The sequence below is a fragment of the Cyprinodon tularosa genome, unplaced genomic scaffold (assembly GCF_016077235.1).
Source record: "Cyprinodon tularosa strain WSP-4 unplaced genomic scaffold, ASM1607723v1 ctg814, whole genome shotgun sequence".
In the NCBI taxonomy this organism is placed as follows: domain Eukaryota; kingdom Metazoa; phylum Chordata; class Actinopteri; order Cyprinodontiformes; family Cyprinodontidae; genus Cyprinodon; species Cyprinodon tularosa.
In genome coordinates, this window is record NW_024039579.1 from 54,895 (window position 1) to 71,722 (window position 16,828).

General features: G+C 42.0%; 2 protein-coding genes across 5 annotated transcripts in view; one reads left to right on the forward strand and one right to left on the reverse strand.

Moving 5' to 3' along the window:
* Positions 1-208: 208 nt before the first annotated feature.
* LOC119774496 (centromere protein P-like) lies at positions 209-4,165 on the reverse strand. Its single transcript, XM_038272025.1, has 4 exons — positions 4,106-4,165; positions 3,687-3,766; positions 3,511-3,602; positions 209-501 (listed from the first exon to the last, which is right to left on the reverse strand). The coding sequence occupies exons 1-4, from the start codon at positions 4,148-4,150 to the stop codon at positions 356-358; spliced, it is 363 nt and encodes a 120-aa protein (XP_038127953.1). The 5' UTR covers positions 4,151-4,165; the 3' UTR covers positions 209-355.
* A 312-nt stretch (positions 4,166-4,477) lies between these two features.
* The window catches only part of ecm2 (extracellular matrix protein 2, female organ and adipocyte specific), a 28,365-nt gene continuing 16,014 nt past the window's right edge, over positions 4,478-16,828 (forward strand). The window contains exons 1-3 of one of the 4 annotated variants that reach the window (XM_038272016.1): positions 4,478-4,745; positions 14,240-14,374; positions 14,519-14,680. In XM_038272016.1, the coding sequence (XP_038127944.1) occupies positions 14,242-14,374; positions 14,519-14,680 (295 nt within the window). In that variant the 5' untranslated portion in view covers positions 4,478-4,745; positions 14,240-14,241. Of the gene's footprint in view, positions 4,746-13,979; positions 14,129-14,239; positions 14,375-14,518; positions 14,681-16,828 lie in introns of those variants that run through there. The other 3 variants (XM_038272018.1, XM_038272019.1, XM_038272017.1) reach the window with 3 other exon arrangements.

The following is a 16,828-nucleotide window of genomic DNA, read 5'->3' on the forward strand; positions in this document are numbered from 1 at the left end:
TAGGAATATAGACGCCTGTCTATATAATGTCCCACTGCTGACAGGTTCAGGTCAGAGAGCAAAACACCAAGCATGAAGTCAAAGCAGCCTGAAGCTGCAGGACCCATGATCCTGTGGCTTCATGCTGCTGAGGCTCTTGGTTCAGCGCTGTGATTCCTGCAGACTCCTGAAACCTTGGAGTGTGGAAATAAAAACAACAGAAACTCTGTGAGGATATAAGGGCCCAGCAGCTGTCTGCTGATTTCCACTGAAATCTTTTATTTTATAGTTTTGTCTCATCCAAGAGAGGAAAAATAAAGTTCTGATTGAGCCTCCAATGATGGGTCCAGAGTCCAGATCAGACCTTCTGGATCTTCTACCCACTCAATTCAGCGTCTTCAGAAAGGCTCACGGCTCTGATGATCGATTCAATGGCCGCTTCAGGTCCCAGAATCCTCAGCAGGCTCTGAAAGGCCTCAGCAGCAGCGCCTCCTGCAGGCCAGGTGGGGAACAGCTGCAACGCTGCACACAAACAAAAAACCACCAACCTCTAGAAACTGTTTCTGTCATGTGTCTATGTCACACAGTTCTACACATTTAGTGGAAAAAAAGAGTTTTTAAACATTCAGACTTTGACAATGCCCTTCTGGCAAGTGGCTTTCACATTTCCTTTGCCCAGAAACATTTTTACTTGCCCAGTATAATGTTTGATAAATATAGTTCCTAATATTCATTTTTGTATATAGATGAAACATGTTTGTTTTTTAAATGTTTTTTTGTAATTGAGTAAGTTTACAGGTTCCTGGTGCGTATACTGTATGCATGCGTCAGATAATGAACTCACTGCTTGTAAAAATATAAATTGTAATGCAAAAAATAAAAAACAAACTTGACAGGTTAAAAACTTACACCACAACTACTCACCAATTTAACATGGTATAACATTCAAATGCAGCACTCCAATGTCTAAGAGAAAAAAATTTAATGAACATTTACAGTTTAATGTATTTAGATAGAAAGCCTAAATTTAGTCTTTTTTAAGTTGTCACAAAAACTTGTTTCCTCTGAAACAGCAGTTTCAGATACTGGAACCAAACATCTCCATAAAGAATCAGTAAAATTAGGGAAATTATTCATGACATCTGCCTAATTTATCTGCTGCTTTTAAAAACACAATTATTTTTCATTAAAACAACAAACTTCTATAATCCTGATTTTAAGCCTTCAGTTCAAAACTGACTGAACAGAAACAATCAAACTGTCTAATCTGAGAACAGCTGGTTTAGCTGCTGACCTCTGTGCTCTGAGCCAATCAGATTAGATCTAATAATCCAGGATTATTAGAGGCTGTATGACAACAGGGCCCAATGATCTCTATTTATTCATTGGATTCCTGATAGCCTGAAAAAAGTGAAGCCACCGGCTGCCATATTGGTACTCCCCATTCCCATTGAGATGCACAGTAAAATGCCTACCTGTGTAGCATTTGGCTTCAAAAACAAGTGATTTGCTGTTGGTAGACAATTCTCCGGTAATTTCACAGTCAGTGGATGAACTAACCAAGAAAATCTATAAATACACTGATGTATCTTATAGTATGGTATGTAGATTAACATTATTCTGGCTATCTTTGATTGACTCGAAGATATCGACTGAGTTAGCCATCGACATTGGGTCTAACGTTAGAAAATAGAAAGTAATTCACTGTGAAATGTCAATGTACTAATTCTGAATTAAGTGGACCACGCTGTTGTTTTTGTAGTGTTTGTTGTATTTCTCATTTGAAAAAGCAACATTTTTAAAGGCTAATGCACAGACACAGCATAAAAGTACATGCCGTCATTCTTGCATAATTTGTAAATAGGAAAATACCATAGTATTAACAGACATGCAATTCAGTCTTTATGTGAAATCTTGAAATTATCCCTCACAGGCTCAAATTTAGTTGTAGTTGCAGAAAAAATCTGATATTTAGAGAAAATGATCATATTGGGGAAGTAATATACAATTCAGACTTTTTTTTGAGAGAGAGACCTTCACATGCAATGAATTCTGGGATGTTGCAGATTTACAACAGTGGCCCGTAGTGGTAAATTAACACTGAAGACTGAATCTGATATGAACGTTAACTTAATTTGAATGTCACAAAAAAACATTTCCCAAAACAAAATTCTCACAAAATTAGAGACAACTTTTTCTCAAACTTTTTCTCCACCGACATCTTAAAACCTCTTGAGAAGGCCGTTTCTGTTAAACTGTTGCTCGGAATATAGGCAAACTAGTAGATAAAGCATGTAGCATCCATTGGTTCCTGTTTGGGCACACATTGCTAATCCACAACATTGAAATCGAGATGCCTTTGGTGAAAACCCCAGAGGAGATAAAATCTACTAATTGGCATGTGTCATATCTATACACATTCATGATTCATCTTATGTAGTATTGATTTCAAAAGAATGGAAATTGGTAGTGAGACTTACTTGGAATTCGTGCTTAGAAAATCTATTTCAGTGACACCAAGGACTTAGTCATGTATAAAGATAGTCAGCAGTGCTATCTGCTGGCTGGAGAGAAACTGTTTGTTGCAAATGCACAACTAAGTCCTTTTGTTGTACTTCTGAGTAACAAAAGCTCTTAAACTATGGGTGTGGAGTAATTAGCTAAGTGGCATTTAGCTGTTGCAAATCTGCAACATCTGCCTGGAGAGGGATATATGTAACATGTAATTAACATAACAATGTAATCAATAAATGTTTATTAAATGTATATCATCAATTTAGCACTTTTGGCACATCTGTATTATTATGCTCCATTAACACACCAATGTTGTTGTGATGGATTTGTGTAATATGTTATATTACATGATTTATAGACTTTATTGAATTCATAATGACTATGCAATGTGATGGGCCTATTTTTTTATCATAAAATTACTATAATCTATTTAGGCTATGAAACTTCTTTTTTAAAGCCTTAAGCCCCTGAAAATGAGAAAATCATTTGTTCGATGCTGTAGCACACATATTGTTTACTTTGAGACTGGTTGTTAGGATTATTCAAAGATGATTATAAAATTAATGTGTGCTTATGAAACATTTTTGCAAGGGGATGCTCCACTCCTGTCTCATGATTCAGTCAGGAGACCATCCTGCCTTGTCATTCTGATGGAGCATTCTGTCTTCATGAACTGATCAATTGTTCTGTCAGAACAACACTCTGTTTGTAACCATGCGTCATGTTCTGTTAATAAACACTCTGCGGAGGAGGTCCAGTGGGAGACAGTATGTTTGAGCCTGGGGTTCAACTGTCTCTCCTTCCTACAGGAATTGTATCGATAAATCTGTATTTCAGTTCTTCTTAAGAAAAAACCTATTTATGAACCCGACACTGGTCTAACTAAGGAGTACCAATATGGCGGCCGGTGGCTTCACTACACCCCGTACTACCAACGGGCAATCAGCAATCCAATGAATAAATAGAGATCAGTGGCAGGACCTCAGGCACAGTTTATCCCTCAGAGGGACATCTCACCTCTCTCTGGGATCTTTGGCAGCAGGTGGATGTTTGGAATAACAGCGCCCCCTGTGGAGACCTCCAGGGACCAATAAATGAAGAAACTGCAGCTGCAACCAGAAACAGAGACAAGTTCAGAGCCTGATCTGTTCAGGTTCTGGAGGCAGTTTTCTTTAAGGCTGAGAGGATTTTACCCTGGAAGCTCAGGATGATTCAGGACCATGACCTCTGAGCCGCAGCCTTCAGGAAGAAACACGATGGAGGGAAACTTCTCCTGCAGAAGGAAAAACAGATCGGATCACTGAATGTTTCAGGATAAATCATCAGGAAACAGGAAGAAGCTTCATTTGGATCCAGATAATTGATGCTGAGAGCAGAAACAGAAAAGATCAACCGACTGATGGTTCATATTTGATCATTTAAATCTGTAGAATTACTGGTTCTGATCTCCTTTACAGTCAGAGACACTGGATCATCCTCAGAGGAAGGAAATAAGACAAACCAGTTCTGACCTAGTTAAACAAACTGGAACTGATTTTAGCAGAAATGAACCCAGATGTTGAGAACATCTGGAACCACGGATCTCATGTCTGTGGTTCCATCCTAGACTGACCCAGACTGATGGAGACTTGTTCCACCCAGTCCAGGTCTCCACCATGTTGCCAGATCTTCAGGACCATTTCCAGCAGCTGTGGGTCGACCTGTGACTGAGTCACTCAGTGTTTTCAGGCCTGAAGGGGGCGCCACACACTGCAGCTATGGAGCCATAAGTGTCAGTCCTCCATCTGATCAGATTGTCATCATTTATTCAGGAGGTTCTTAGATCTATTGGACCTCCAGGTTTCAGCAAACAGCATAAGGTTGGTTCTGATCACATGAGGACTTTAAAGTCTCAGTGAAGATCATGATTTATTGTGAGTTTCATTAAATCCTCCATCATCATTATATTTCTGATTATTTTTGTTCAGTGATCCGTTTGGACCTGCAGAACCTCTGACCTGATTGTGACCTCCCCTTCAGTTTATTTTCTGCTCTTAAATCGGCTCAGATTCCCTGCAGCAGGTTGGCAGCGTTTTCTCCAAGGCAGGAAGACACATGTTGGACCTGTCTCCCCCTTCCTCCTCCTCTTCCTCACCACTCTGCTCTACACATCGGTTCTAAAACAGAAACACAAACTCAGTGTCATCGCGCAGCGACACACATCTCTCTGAGAGCTCCAGGAGGACCAAAGGTTTCAGCTCTAACAGCAAACGGTAAGGTAGACTCTGTGTCTGTCTGTCCTCAGCTCCTCCCCCTGTCCGTCCGTCTGGGTTTCGGTTTTCTGAGTCACTCAAAACATCCCGACATGTTTGGGAATTACAGAAGATTTATTCACAGAGCTGCAGTTGTAAAGATTTGGTGACAGCAGCTTATAATTAGCAGCTTTTCCTCCATCTGTTTACATTCCAACACCATGACTCCACTGCTGCTGGTCTAAAGCTCTACAGGAGCCTCAAATTAAAGCTGTTAAATATCTGCATGGCTCAGAGGAAACAAGCTGGGAACAGAAACCAAGATGCTTCAGACTGGATCCAGCTGCCACTTTCTGAACAACGTTCTGATCTAAGCAGGAATCTGTTTGTTCATCCCTACTGAACGTTTCTGAGCTCCAACTTTTCCCCTGCAGGAAGTTTAATGTTATTCTTCTCCAAGCTGTCTGATCATCCATCAGAGTTTCATACTTTCCAAGCTAATAGACGGAAAAACATATTTCCGGTTCTTATTATCTTCTTCTGTTGTAAACTTTCAGTTAATATAATTCTTAAAAACTTGAAACCTCTGAGACTGGTATTTATTATTTTACTTTATCCAAATCAAATGGTTAGTCCTTCATCATTTAAACCACTATTAGAGCCATTGTAAAGATCTAAAGAGTCAGAACTGCAGGTTGCAGAGCCCTGGATGAGACTGTTGTCAAAGTAATGAGTAAAGGTATCAGCATTAAAAAACTTCTATCAGTCGATCTCTAACATTAAACATTTGCAGGACCACAGAAGAAGAAAAACTTATGATTTATTTAACCTCATTTCAGACCAAAACACAAACTCTGAGCATCATATTCAGTTGCATCCTAATTCCAGCACACTCCTGCTCTTTGATGGCATTTGATCACTGAGAGAACATGAAGGTCAGCCCACCAAGAGGAGCTGCGTTCAGTTAGTTGTGCTAACTGGGTTTATAGACACAGTTTATTTGATGGTGTTTATAGATACTTAATACTAATACTACCAAATACTGTGAGAATCTTCTGTATTAGCTGCTCATACACTGAGATCATGACTCGTACTTAAAATCCAACTGGTGACGTTCAGAGATTAGTGTACAGGAACAACAAAGCTGATCGTGCAGGATGGAGTGGTACAGTCAAGTCAAAGTCATCATTAAAATGATTTATAGAGCACATGTGGATTTTTAACAAAGACGTAGAATACAGAGTCACTGGGCTGTTCTACTATTTAAAGGAAAACAGTTAAGAGCGTCGGAGCAGCCACATCACATACTCACTCCCCTATAGTTTCAGCTGAGATCTTGGAACAACGTCAGTTGATCAAGTTGGAATGTGGACCTTCAGATCACCAGACAAAAAAATGTATATATTTTACAACTTTAAAGAATATCTAAAAACTTTGGCTTACAGAATCTACAATCAGTGAAGAATAAATTAGAGCAGAAATAATTGTCCACGAGGCGCCAAATAAAAAATGAATAAAGAATGGATGGATGGATGGATGGATGGATGGATGGATGGATGGATGGATGGATGGATGGATTGGTGGATGAATAGACGGCTGGATGGATGGATGGATGGATGGGTGGATCAATAGCTGGACGGATGGATGGATAGATGGATGGAAGGATGGATGGATAGATTAGTGGATGAATAGATGGTTGGATGGATGGATGGATAGATGGATGCATGGATGGATGGATGGGTGGATGGATGGATGGATAGATGGATGGACGGATGGATGGATAGATCGATGGACGGATGGATGGATAGATTAGTGGATGAATAGACAGTTGGATGGATGGATGGATGGATGGATAGATGGATGCATGGATGGATGGATGGATGGATGGATGGATGGATGGATGGATAGATGGATGGACGGATGGATAGATGGATGGACGGATGGATGGATGGATAGATTGGTGGATGACTAGACGGGTGGATGGATGGATGGATGAATAGATGTTTGGATGGATGGAAGATGGGTAGATGGATGGATGGATGGATGGATAGATGGGTGGATGGGTGGATGGATGGATAGACGGGTGGATGGGTGGATGGATAGATGGGTGGATGGATGGATGGATGGATAGATGTTTGGTTGAATTGAAGATGGGTGGATGGATGGAAGATGGGCTGGATGAATAGATGGTTGGATGGATGGAAGGTGGGTGGATGGATGGATGGATGGATGGATAGATGGGTGGATGGATGGATAGATGGGTGGATGGATGGATGGATGGATAGATGGGTGGATGGATGGATGGATGGATAGATGGGTGGATGGATGGATGGATGGATAGATGGGTGGATGGATGGATGGATAGATGGGTGGATGGATGGATGGATGGATAGATGGGTGGATGGATGGATGGATAGATGGGTGGATGGATGGATGGATAGATGGGTGGATGGATGGATGGATAGATGGGTGGATGGATGGATAGATGGGTGGATGGATGGATAGATGGGTGGATGGATGGATGGATGGATGGATAGATGGGTGGATGGATGGATGGATGGATAGATGGGTGGATGGATGGATGGATGGATAGATGGGTGGATGGATGGATGGATAGATGGGTGGATGGATGGATGGATAGATGGGTGGATGGATGGATAGATGGATGGATAGATGGGTGGATGGATGGGTGTATGGATGGATGGATGGATGGATAGATGGGTGGATGGATGGATGATGGATAGATGGGTGGATGGATGGATGATGGATAGATGGGTGGATGGATCGATGGATGGATAGATGGATGGATGGGTGGATGGATCAATGGATGGATGGATCAATGGATGGATGGTTGGATGGATAGATGGGTGGATGGATGGATGGATGGATAGATGGGTGGATGGATGATGGATAGATGGATGGATGGATGGATGGATGGATCAATGGATGGATGGATCAATGGATGGATGGTTGGATAGATAGATGGATGGATGATGGATCGATGGCTCAATGGATGGATGGATAGATGGGTGGATGGATCGATGGATGGATAGATAGATGGGTGGATGGATCGATGGATGGATAGATGGATGGGTGGATGGATCGATGGATCAATGGATGGATGGATCAATGGATGGATGGTTGGATAGATAGATGGATGGATGATGGATCGATGGCTCAATGGATCGATGGATAGTTGGATAGATGGGTGGATGGATGGATGGATAGATGGGTGGATGGATGGATGGATGGATAGATGGGTGGATGGATGGATGATGGATAGATGGGTGGATGGATAGATGGATGGATGGGTGGATGGATCAATGGATGGATGGATCAATGGATGGATGGTTGGATGGATAGATGGTTGGATGGATGGATGATGGATCGATGGCTCAATGGATGGATGGATAGATGGGTGGATGGATCGATGGATGGATAGATAGATGGGTGGATGGATCGATGGATGGATAGATGGGTGGATGGCTCAATGGATGGTTGGATGGATCGATGGATGGATGGATCGATGGATGGTTGGATAGATGGGTGGATGGATGGATGGATGGATGGATGGATAGATGGGTGGATGGATGGATGATGGATAGATGGGTGGATGGATCGATGGATGGATAGATGGATGGGTGGATGGATCAATGGATGGATGGATCAATGGATGGATGGTTGGATGGATAGATGGTTGGATGGATGCATGATGGATCGATGGCTCAATGGATGGATGGATAGATGGATGGATGGATAGATAGATGGGTGGATGGATCGATGGATGGATAGATGGGTGGATGGCTCAATGGATGGGTGGATGGATCGATGGATGGATGGATGGATGGATAGTTGGATAGATGGGTGGATGGATGGATGGATAGATGGGTGGATGGATGGATGGGTGGATGGATCGATGGATGGATAGATGGATGGATGGGTGGATGGATGGATCAATGGATGGATGGATCAATGGATGGATGGTTGGATGGATAGATGGGTGGATGGATGGATGATGGATAGATGGGTGGATGGATCGATGGATGGATAGATGGATGGATGGGTGGATGGATCAATGGATGGATGGATCAATGGATGGATGGTTGGATGGATAGATGGTTGGATGGATGGATGATGGATCGATGGCTCAATGGATGGATGGATAGATGGGTGGATGGATCGATGGATGGATAGATAGATGGGTGGATGGATCGATGGATGGATAGATGGGTGGATGGCTCAATGGATGGGTGGATGGATCGATGGATGGATGGATCGATGGATAGTTGGATAGATGGGTGGATGGATGGGTGGATGGATGATAGATGGGTGGACGGATGGAAGATGGGTGGATGGATGGATGGGCGGATGGATGGATGGATAGATGGGTGTATTGATCGATGGATGGATGGATAGATGGGTGGCTGGATGGATGGATGGATGGGTGGATGGATCGATGGATGGATGGATCGATGGATGGATGGATAGATGGTTGGATGGATGGGTGGATGGATGATAGATGGGTGGACGGATGGAAGATGGGTGGATGGATGGATGGGTGGATGGATAGATGGGTGTATTGATCGATGGATGGATGGATAGATGGGTGGCTGGATGGATGGATGGATGATTGATAGATGGGCGGATGGATGGATGGATGATGGATCAATGGATGGATGGATGATGGATGGATGGGTGTATGGATGGATGGATGGATGGATAGATGGTTGGATGGATGGGTGTATGGATGGATAAATGGGTGGATGGATGGATGATAGATGGGTGGATGGATGGAAGAATGTATGGATGGATGAATGGGTGGATGGATGAAGATGGGTGGATGCATCATAAACTTTTATGATTTTTATTAGTCTTTTATGAGTCTATATGACCCATGAGTCATATAGACCAATGGGTACCAGTAGGTCGTCTCAATCCTTGTGCTGTTCAGTGTTTCCCAGCGGTTTGGATTTGGACATTACAGTAAATTGACTGCATTGAAGACGGATTTATCGAATTAATTGCTGTTTAAGTTCTGGTTCATCCACCTTGCTTTCTCTGTAGCTGCATCAGAACCTTGATGTTCCCAGAGTTAAGTGATAGCTAAAGTCTGTATTTTGATCCCGTGTCACATTTTAAAGCTGCCCCACAGACCCGAACAGCTCTTAGTTCCTCTATAGACTCTCAACATGTTTTTAGGTAGAAACCAACGCTTTGAGTTCAATTTAAACTGGTTACAACCCGATGGTGGCGCTGTGGAGGCAAATGCATTCTATCCACTGGCTCCACGTTCTTTAGTTATCTGTAGTTCTGTGTTGTTGTTTTTATTTTATTTGGTTCTGGATGCCTTTAGGTGAGAAATAAGGAGATGTTTCTAAGAAAGGATTTTCTGTTTCATTGAACATGGAAGCTGTGAGATGTTGAAATTATTCTGGATCATCTGAAGAAAAGAGAACCAAATCTTTGGACCAGAACTCTGTTTGCTGCTTCTCCATCTGAGCCTGATCATCCAGGAACTGGGCTGCTGAATATTTTCCGTCCTCCCCCCCTCCCTCCCCTGTGTTGCACTGATTTTCTCCCTTTGTCTCCCATTTATCCCTGGATTCCTATTGGACAGAGCTGAGGGGGGTGGAAGAGGGGTGGGTCTGTGTTCAGACCTTTAGCCCGTGGATCTGCAGGTCAGTTCTGGGTCTGCACCCAGAGATCCAGTAAACTTCACATGCAGAGAAAGCCTGTTAATGTTAAAAGAAGCCGTGTGAAGCTTCAGGTTTAAATAGATGAATAAAGAAATAAGAAATTAAAACCTTTAGAAAAATCTGACTGGATATTAAGGAGATTTTATTCTTACTTTAAAGAATCGTTGTGTCCATCCAGATCTGGACCACTGTTGAACTTTCTGACTTTTCTTTCCTACTAATCATATCAGGGAACCGTTTGACTGCTTTTTATCAGAGAATATTACCAAACATATGAACAGCTTTAGTTTCTAGATCTGAAACTGATCAATGAAGCAGCTCAAAGAGACTCCACTCCCTCTCAGACCATCATCATGGCAATAATCTAACCTGTTTAGGTAAAATGACAAAGTAAACAGGTTCTGTTTTCATGTAGAAGCTGTTGAGGAAAGAGAGAAAAGCTTCATATCAAAATGATCTGGAAAGAAGAGAAGAACCCATGACTTCTGCTCAGAAATCAGCTCAATCCAGACAGCAGAAAAAAGGCAGCCAGGGTAAAAGTTCAGCGCGGTACCAGAACTTGGACACAGCAGAGGAAACTAAGCAAACCAAACAAACCTTAAATACCACAAGGTGAAAACAACCAGCCTGTATGGAGATATAATTACATCCTTAGGATGAGTGATGAACAATGGCTCCATTAATCTGTCTGAAACATGAAGGTTCAGATGCTTAAAACCACATTTCTAAGCAGGAGCCATTAAACCCAGCAGAGCAGACCTGCATCTGTTAGAACCTTCATCATCTCTGATGAAGGTGATCTATAATCTAGAGATGGAGCTAAAGATGGCAGCATGCGGGTAATTTGTGCAGCTTCTCTACGGACTGCGATTATTCTGAGAGCGGGACTCTGATACTCGATAGAGAGCTACATTCAGGGCAGTAGCAGGGAGATGGAGCAGAATATCATTTAATTTAATTGCCCTTTAAATTACCAGATGGGATTATACAAAAAACAAAACCAAAAACAACTAAATGGGATTACATACAATTACAGAGATTAGATTTTAAAGCCATTCAGGGAATCTGACAGCAGTTGATCACTTTTTGAAGTTTCCATCTGGTCCATCAGTGGGTGTGGCCTTTTAAAATGGGTTTTTAAAAGGGGCGTGGCCTGTACATGTCAGTGATTGTTCGGAGGAGTAGTTATAAACCTCTGGCTGTGGTTGCAAAGGGTTCATGAAGATTTCTGTAACATTGTCCAATTTAAGAAACATTTGGTTTAAACATTTTTTTCACAATTTTTTTTGAGAGGCCTAAAACAAATATTTAAAACCTGATGAAAAACAAGATTTTGGCTGTAGAACCCAACAGTTGGTGTTATTTTAATCAACAAAGAGATGAAATGTGTCTGACCCAGTTTCATGACGATACAATGGTTAACTGGACATTATGTCAACAGTGGCGGAGCCAGAGGGATACTTGGGGTGGCAAAGGCCACCCCAGAAGAAATCCTTGCCACCCCTGTTGCCACCCCACAGAAAAAATTACACCGTTTGAATTTTACCGACAATTTCCCAGCCTAATTGAATGCATCCTCAAGCATCCTCTTAATTGGTTAAGCTGACATGCAGTTCCTGCATGCACAAAATGCGACAGCGACACACAGGATCAATGAAAAGCGTTTCCTCTGCTGGTATGAACGTTTATTGGTACTAATTTAATCAAAATGTTTTAAGAGGAAGTAAGGGAGACATTGCACCACAGCGCTTGTGCTTAGTATTACCTAGGAGTATTACTACTTCAATAACTACTCTCATGTCTGCTCCTGCTGTCCAAATAAAGTGGATTGATTTTCAAAAAGTAATGTACCCATATGAAAAGCCTAGGGAACTTCAAGGACTTTCAGATGTTAGGTGGGCTTGCAGGATGGCATGGTGAACTATGAGAGACAGGCTTCCAGCTATTTTAAGGATCTGGCAAAACATTTCACCAGAGAAGAATAGTGGAGACAGGAAAATAAAGCAAAGGGTCTTTTAGCCAAAATTAAGCTACAGTTTATAGAACTTTTGTTTACTTTTTGTGAAGAGTTTGGGGACGTGGAAATCCTGTCTGACATGCTCCAATCCAGAAGTCTTTATCTGGGGAGAGCAATAGGTCTGGTTCGTTCCCTTAAAGACACGTTAAAAAGCTACAGAAGTGATATAGTACACTTGGTGAATTATGGAAGGAGACTGAAGAACTTGCGCACCACTGCGTTATTGTCACTGAAGCACAAAACAAAAGACGACCAAAGACCAATTCCAAATTTCTGGACTCACATGTAATTAGCTGGACAGAGGCTCTGTGAGTTTGAAAATAATGAAGAGCTCAATAGAAATATTTTCTTTCAGGTACTTGATCGTCTTAAAGCAGAAATAGAGGTGATTTTCCAAAAAGAACTGTGAGATAATGGAAGGAGTGCAGTCTCTGACCCTACAAGCCCATCATTCCTAAAAGAGGAGCCTCTGCTAGCTTTCAGGAAAACATTTAAGTCAGATTTAGAAGACCTTAAGCATGAGGTTCATTAAACGAGACGGCTTCTTTAAAGAAGGGAGAAAAGTGGAGAGAGACCAACTTTTCTACTTGAGTTTGTTGTGTTGTTAGAAACTTATAAAGAGGTTTTCCAAGAACTTTTTAGGCTGACTAAAATTCCTGTTATGATTCCAGTTAACACTGCTTCTCTGCACTTAAATTAATAAAAACCCACCTTAGGACAACAATGGCAGATGGTAGATCAAGTCATCTGGCCATACTCAGTGTTGAATCAAGGAGTGCATATTCCCTAAATATGGAATAACATTTTGCTTCATCTCACCAGAATTGTCGAATTTTGCTGTTCTGATTGTTTTTGTGAGCTTGGTGTTGTCATATCTCCTGGCAGTGGTCAACGTTAGTCAGTTTTAAAGGGCTGTATATTTTTCTGTTTGGTTGTTCTATTCTTCTTCCTGTGGTAAACATTTAAATGCTCACCACTGCTTGTCCTGCCTTGTTTTTGGCAGGTCGAAATTTACCTCCAGTTTTTGTTTACTACTGGATTTGTAGAGTACATTATTGTATACATTTTGGAAGATAAACAGCTTAAATTTAATCAATATACATTTTACGGAAAAAGATTATTGCTTGTAGAGCAATTGAACCCTTTATATATCGCCCCAATCTTCAAATAATACCTCGCCATCCCTCTTTTAAAAGTCCAGCTATGCCACTGTATGTCAATCAACTTTAACTTGGTTTCAGAGCAGCTGGATATGAGAGGTACTGACCTCTAGTGGTATGGATCAAAAACTACACCTGACTATGTATGGATTGATGAATCTGGTTAATAAATCAGAGAGAAAATCATACAAAGAGGCGCCCTGCCTAAAACTCTGTTTGAAGCTTTCTTTCCAAGCAGCTTTTCTAAACGTCTGAAGCTGGACCTGAATCAGAGGCTCGGATGATTTAACAGCAGCAGCTTTATTACAGCTTTAGACAGAAAGAGCTGCTGATCCTGCTGCGATCAGACAATCAGCTCAGTGAAGGTGTCTGTTAGCCTCAGATCTCTCTGCTTTAATAATGATAGGTCCGCTGCTTCAGACCAGTCATTAAACACACACTCTGCCAAGGAACCGGCCATTAGGGAGCACAGCAGAGCTATATGAGGGCCAGGAGCGCCACTGCTCTCCTTTTTCTGAGAAGCTGCTGCAGGTAAAAAAACTTCTGACGGTTCAGATTGTGTTTGCTTTTCAGGTACTGATGCAGTAGATAGAATAGTAGCGAGTATAGTAGAGCTGAGCTTTAATCTGTGGCGCTCTGCAGGAATGAGGTGGTGGCTGGTGTGGGCCGCTTTGGGGCTCCTGGGGGTCCTGATCCTCCCCGACGTTCAGGCTGGGGGGAGACATCGAAACCACGAAGGAGAGAGACGCAAAGGGAAGAGAAGGAGGGACGGGCAGGGTGAGACTGGTCTTGTTATTGCATGCCTGATGTACCGTTTATGAGTTAGATCAACTAAAACAATCCACAGAAACGTACTGTTAGAATCTGTAGAAATAGGAGCTAAATAAAACTAAATAAAATTAACCCTGCATTGACCTGCAGGCGTCACTCGGACCAAAGAAGGACGCTCTAAACCTCTGAAGATCCGACTGGTTCCTGGTCCAGCTATCCCAGAAAAACCAGGAGGAAACCAAGGAGATGCTGGAACCCTGACCTTTTACACGAACGGCCCCCAACTGCAGTCCAGCTACAGCGTCATCCCAGGTTGGTAAGAAAACAGAAATATGGCTTTAGGTAAAAAAGAAGAAAAAAAGAGCAACAAATCAGAAAGATGTACTGATCTTCTCTAGTTTACAGTTTCCATCCAGCTGGTTCTGAAAATCTGTTCTCCTCAGTAAATATTTTATGCACAGATTTTTTTCACTAAAGTGTTAATTTCTCTGTGATTAAAATCTTTGAACACTTTGAAGGTGAAGAATGCAAAACCAACTGCAAAAAAATTAATGAAGCTTTAAAAAAAATTAAACTGCATCTAGAAATATCAGGGATAAGAAAATAACTCCTGTAATGAGGAAAGCCAGGCATACACTGGGCCATTTTTCAATCATCTCACGCAGCTACAGCTCACACTAGGGATGGAATGATTTATGAAAACCGTCCGAACCATTCGGTTCGACTGTCTCGGTTCGGTTCGCGTGTGTTGCGTTCGGTTCATGCGCTGCTCCTTTTTCTCATAGGCGAAGCGTTTACACTCCAGAGCAGAAGGTGGCGGTACTGCGACCAAAGCCAACTACCAGTAGTAAACAAGAAGAAGAAGAAGCGAAGCAGCGTAGCCGGGTGTAGCAGGAAAAAATCAGTTGTTGTGGAGAATTGTGTGGGTATGGCGAGTGGGAAAGAACAGGAGTTGGAAGACGTGCCAGCAGCACTTTATAGGTCTGCTGTATGGGACCACTTTGCATCTAGAGTGACCTACGATGACGGCGGAAAGAAAGTTGTGGATAAAAGTGCAACAGTGTGCAAGCAACACGTGTTATACCGTACTATAAAAGACATAATAGATCTTCCTAACAACATATCAACATATACCGAACTGAAAACCGTGACCACGTAACCGTGAACCGAACCAAACCGTGAATCTTGTGAACCGTTCCACCCCTAGCTCACACTGTGCGATGAATCCGCAGGGTTTAAAAGTTCACTGCTCACCATGTATGTTCTCACACTGTGTGGCCCGACGCTTAAATGCGATCTACCTGCTCACACTGTACATCTAAAAACCAGGTGGACTCAGCTCTGCAGTGAGATGGCGCTACTCGGACTCGTCTATCCGGAAGCCAAAAGAGTAGAAGAGGAATATGAAGCTCACTAGAGTGAAATGTGCTGCCTTGGCAATTTGTGCGATTTTGCGCTAAAAAGAAAAAGGCTAAAAAAGCCCTAAAAAGAAAAGGCGAAGACGTTTTTGGACAAAGACATGGCTGAGCAAACGTGGCTACTACGGTCTGTTAATTTTACAGAAAGAACTGCATTTCACTCGCACCCTTCTGTGTTTTCATTTAAGAAGAAGAATCCTTGTTTGCGCACTGAGCGATTTGCCCACGACCTCCTCACAGGTTTGATTTTCCCCCGACCTCAGGATTACTGAACGGGAATTGGTCGTGAGAGGCTGATCGCCCCTTGTTACCCCCCATACATTACATGAAGCACGATCAGGCCGAAGGTTGGCCCGATACAAAAAATCTCTCACAACTGGAAAGTCTTCCTGAAAAGGGCAATAATCGTTGAGTGTAAGCCTGGCTTAAGGAAAATGATTCATGGTTTCAGAGCGGATTGGATTTAATAACTTGGTAGAACCTCCTTATGCTGCAGCTCTTTGAGGTTTCTCTGTTTTTAACATCTATGAACACCTCAGGTTTTCTTCAGATTCTCATTTAGGTTCAGATTTAGGGCTGAACTTTGACTAGGCCACTCTAACATAACTCTGACCTTAACCCATTCATTGCATCTCCGTCAATATTCCCATTAAGGCTGACCTCCCTTTCTACTTTACAGTTACTGATAAATTTCATGTTGATTTTTCACATAAATACTCTGCTGTTTGTAAAACGACACAATAAAAAAAAAAAAAACTGTATAAACATTGCGGTTACACAATCATTATAATTGCACAGTTTAACTGCTTTAAAGCCACTAAAGTCATAACTAAGAGGTGATTACAATTAGTGTTAGTTTAGTTCTAGCGGTTAAAATGATCATAGGGAATAAAAAGCTGCAAAGCTGAATGAATCTTGTTCAGTCTGAGTAAACAGCTGAACCCAAAGGCGTCACAACAAAGCTTCCCATTATTATTATTACAGCTCAGTCATTTAGTGACAAAGCATCACATTCCTAAAAGAAAAAAGGAGAGAAACCATC